Source organism: Melanaphis sacchari, unplaced genomic scaffold, assembly GCF_002803265.2.
Source record: "Melanaphis sacchari strain LSU unplaced genomic scaffold, SCAv2.0 Contig44_pilon_pilon, whole genome shotgun sequence".
Classification (NCBI taxonomy): domain Eukaryota; kingdom Metazoa; phylum Arthropoda; class Insecta; order Hemiptera; family Aphididae; genus Melanaphis; species Melanaphis sacchari.
This window is the reverse complement of record NW_020271295.1, coordinates 3,374,215-3,378,143: the sequence shown is the minus strand read 5'-3', so window position 1 is coordinate 3,378,143 and position 3,929 is coordinate 3,374,215. Positions and strand designations below refer to the sequence as shown.

At 30.3% G+C, this 3,929-nt stretch overlaps 2 protein-coding genes across 2 annotated transcripts; one reads left to right on the top strand and one right to left on the bottom strand.

Moving 5' to 3' along the window:
• Positions 1-970, bottom strand: LOC112598055. The gene is made up of 2 exons (XM_025344382.1): positions 950-970; positions 1-690 (listed from the first exon to the last, which is right to left on the bottom strand). Exons 1-2 carry the CDS (start codon positions 968-970, stop codon positions 1-3), a joined length of 711 nt encoding a protein of 236 aa, XP_025200167.1.
• Positions 971-1,393: 423 nt separating this feature from the next.
• On the top strand, positions 1,394-2,179 carry LOC112598054 (putative nuclease HARBI1). Its single transcript, XM_025344380.1, has one exon. The coding sequence runs from the start codon at positions 1,394-1,396 to the stop codon at positions 2,177-2,179; it is 786 nt and encodes a 261-aa protein (XP_025200165.1).
• The last annotated feature ends 1,750 nt before the right edge of the window (positions 2,180-3,929 follow it).

The window sequence follows — 3,929 nt, the reverse complement described above, 5'->3', positions numbered from 1 at the left end:
TCAGTATGTTGAGCTATTTGATGATGAATATCCGGGTGGACTGAAAGTATAGTTGTAGTTTTGAAATTCATGTACTGGTACATTTGATGTAGTATTATCATATGATACTTTATCATTACCTACTGATTCTTGAGCTTCTTGGTTGTCTATATATGTATTTAAAGTTGTTAACACAAACTGTTTAAACTGGCGCTGGTTTTTTCCATTTAATTTTTTGAAATCGGGCAAAAGACTTTTAAAAAATAATAAATCAACATCTTCTACAGCTGACTTATTTGTTTTTGAACGTAAAAATTCGATCATAGGCCCTGCAACTTGTTCTACAGCCGAATTTTTAACCTGAGTTTTTTTTGGTTTTTTAAAAACCGGTTCAGAAGATACTCTTCTCAGCTCTTGTCTGTCAATTAAACATGTAGCATTTGTACCTTCACTTTCAATTTCACTTACGCTCTCATTGAGATTTGGATTTTCTGTACTTTTCTCACTATCAGTTGCCTCACTTTCATCATCTGATGCTTCCAGATTACTTGATGTTTGCTTGTGCTGCAACATGAAACTTGACAAAAACGACATTTCGTTGAATAAATACCACTTTTTTTTTCTCGAAGCAGCAGAACCAGATATTTTTGATTTTTCTTCACGTAAAGCTCTTGCAAAACTATTACGAAGACACGCCCACTTAGTTTTACACTCTGCCACTAGAAAATGTATATTTAATTAATTATTGTTTTATGCATTTAAAGTTTTGATATACTGCATCAAAATCTCAAAAAACTGGTAATCTATAGATATTTTAGACTGAGCGGAGCGATGAATGTATTGGTTTAAAAAAAATATATAAATTTAAATATCCAATTTTTATAAAAAATCTAACTTTTTTATTCTATTATGATTTTTTTTTTTCATTTAATATTTTTATTAAAATATAAATTGTTGTCCTCAACCTAACCAAATAAGATTTTTTATTCATCGTTTGATAAAATAATATAATTTAGTTATACTATATATAGATGATGCGAATAAATATTAGGTGAACATTTCAAGTAAGAAAGTATTTAAAATTTAAAATCGAAGCATTATTTTCATTAGTAATCGTGGACATACATATAAAAAACAAACATCTCTGTAAAATCAAAACATTCATCACTCCGTTCAGAATTTAAAAATGACATAAAAAATAAAATAAGCATTTATGGCTAAAATGCCCAAAAATGTGAAATAAAATTAGTATAATAAATAGGTATAATAGAATAAATTATTATTTTTCAGCTATTTAGCTTCTGGAGGACACTTTAAACGCTTACATTATCATTTTCGTCTTGGCGCTTCAACTATTGGAAAAATTATAAGTGACGTATGTTGTGCCATATGCGATATTTTATGTCCTACTTATATGCCACCACCTACAACTGAACATTGGATAAAAGCAGCAAAAGCTTTTGAAGAACTGTGGAACTTTCCGAATTGTCTTGGCGCGATTGACGGAAAACATATATCAATACAATGCCCTCCTAATGCTGGTTCAGAATATTATAATTATAAGGGATTTCATTCTATTGTACTTCAAGCCGTCGTTGATGCTAATGCTAAATTCATAGCTGTAGATATCGGTGATTATGGACGAAATAGTGATAGTGGTATTTTTAAAGAATCCAATTTTGGAAAATTATTAAAAAACAATAAATTAAATATTCCGCAGTCAAAAAAAATTGATCCTCAAATTAACGACGAGTTTCCGTTTGTATTTGTTGGGGACGAAGCATATCCTTTGCAAACAAACTTAATGAGACCTTTTCCAAGAAGAAATTTAACTAATGAAAAAAGAATTTTTAATTATCGTTTATCGAGAGCCAGAAGAATAGTAGAATGTGCATTTGGGATTCTTGTGAAACGATTTAATGTTCTAGAAAATAAAATGTTAGTTTTTCCTGAAAAAGCTACTATTATCACAAAGGCGTGTTGTATTTTACATAACATAATAATGGATAAAGAAGGGGCTCCATCTGAAATCCAAGATGAACTTCAACTTCAAACAACCCAAACGGTTGCTCAAAGCCAAATTACATCAAGACCAATAAATAGAGCATCTACTGCAGCAATGGATATCCGAGAGAAGTTCATGAATTATTTCAATTCAGATATTGGTGCAGTTCCATGGCAAAATATGTACAATTTATAAGTTTTAATTTAACATTTCTTTACATTTTAAAATTAATCAACTAGAATATTATAATATTATAATACTATAATTTTAAATAGCTCAAAAATGTAAATGTATAAATAGTTTGACTATTGATTTAATTTTGATTTATATTACAGATACATAAATATAGAAATACACTACGTACTCATCATGTAAAAAGTAAAATTATTTTATTTTTATATTTTTATTAACTAACCTGATGTTTCCATTTCTGTGCTGATTTCATTCCATAATCTGTCTTGGATGATTCTATTGCTATGCTCTTTATCGGTAAAATCGTAAATAGATTTTCTTAAAAAAACAAGATTTATCAATTTTTCTGGATCGCATCCCATTTTAAAATAATTATGAAGTATAATTATGAAATATTTATGAAGTATAGTATGAGAAGTATCAAGTAAAATCATAAAAATCTGTGTGACACCAAAATAACGATAGTGTTCAGTTGTAAGCTATTCGTATAATAAACTATTTTATACGATTATACTTAACATTTTCGTATTTTGCTCGGAGAAAAAATAGAACCAGACCGAACAAGACCGATCATGCTTCGTTTTGTCTTGTCGTGTGTTGATGTTGACTGATTAGTGTGCGCGCGTCACTTACTTTACATGTGTTATAATTGCCTCCAAACAGCTCCGAGCTACTCCAAGCAGCTCGAAACAGTTTTGCTCTATCAGTGTGCGCCCGGCCTTACAGGGAGATTTTCGTTTTTTATCATAGTTTTTTATTTTTCGTTATTTCAACTTATATGCGCAAATATCAATTAAATAACTTATGGGCTCATGGCCTAGTGGGCTAAGGCATTGAGTGTAGAGTTTGTTAAATTTGAATTTAGGGTAAGTAAGTATGTTAATACTATAGCCAGTGTCATAGTCGACTAGATCAAATTTTGTATTTGCTTGAGACGGGCGAAGTCAATGTTTGGGGAAAGTTGTGGATAAACGTTTTTAAATCTCCCTGTAATTTTAAAAACGGGGAAAGAACCGACTAATACTACCAGCTACTCCCGTAGCAGTTGCACAAACATTTAAGGGTGCTTTAATTATTGTCGTATATGTATTTTTCAATCCATATACATCTACCTCTGATTAAGTAACAAAAAGACCTTGAATTAATCAGTTTTAGTTTTGTTATCAAAGGTAGATAGAAATGCGAAATATGGTACCTTTGTCCTCAACGATCATAAATTAACCGATTTCAGATCCGACTTAAACGTACAAGGTGACAACAAATATAAGCAACGACGTAAAAACTTAAAACCCTTTATTTAAACTACTTAAACTTACACATATAGCAAAAACTGTTTTCTTTTCTCCCTCTGTATTTATAGTAAAATAAATTGCCTCCCCGGTTGAACCTCTCCGTTTTTAAATTAGTAAAATACGAGAAAATCTAATATTCAATGTTTTTTTTTTTTTTTTTTATAGGGATTGAAAGATGCTACGAATTATACGAACGATAATAACGCTACTGCAACTCAGTCTTCCTATGCTTATGTATGGAAGGCAATAAATAAACTGATCGGGACAAGTACGCAAAGTACCTTGATAATTACTGATGTAAATATTAATAATTCCAATCAATCAAAAATTAACCACCAAAACAATATAACCAACAATAACATTACGAACATTACGAATATTAATTATTATAATTGTAACCATTCGAAAAATAAGAGGTGAAATTCCATTACCCCGCCCACCCTATCGCGAACGTGCGCGAC

Excerpts from the sequence above, each read along its gene's own strand:
- LOC112598055 (XM_025344382.1), bottom strand. The coding sequence starts at position 970 with ATGAATAAAAAATCTTATTTG. Across the intron at positions 691-949 it reads TGAATAAAAAATCTTATTTG|TGTAAAACTAAGTGGGCGTG; the intron begins GTTAGGTTGAGG and ends CTAGTGGCAGAG.
- LOC112598054 (XM_025344380.1), top strand. The coding sequence starts at position 1,394 with ATGCCACCACCTACAACTGAACATTGGATAAAAGCAGCAAAAGCTTTT.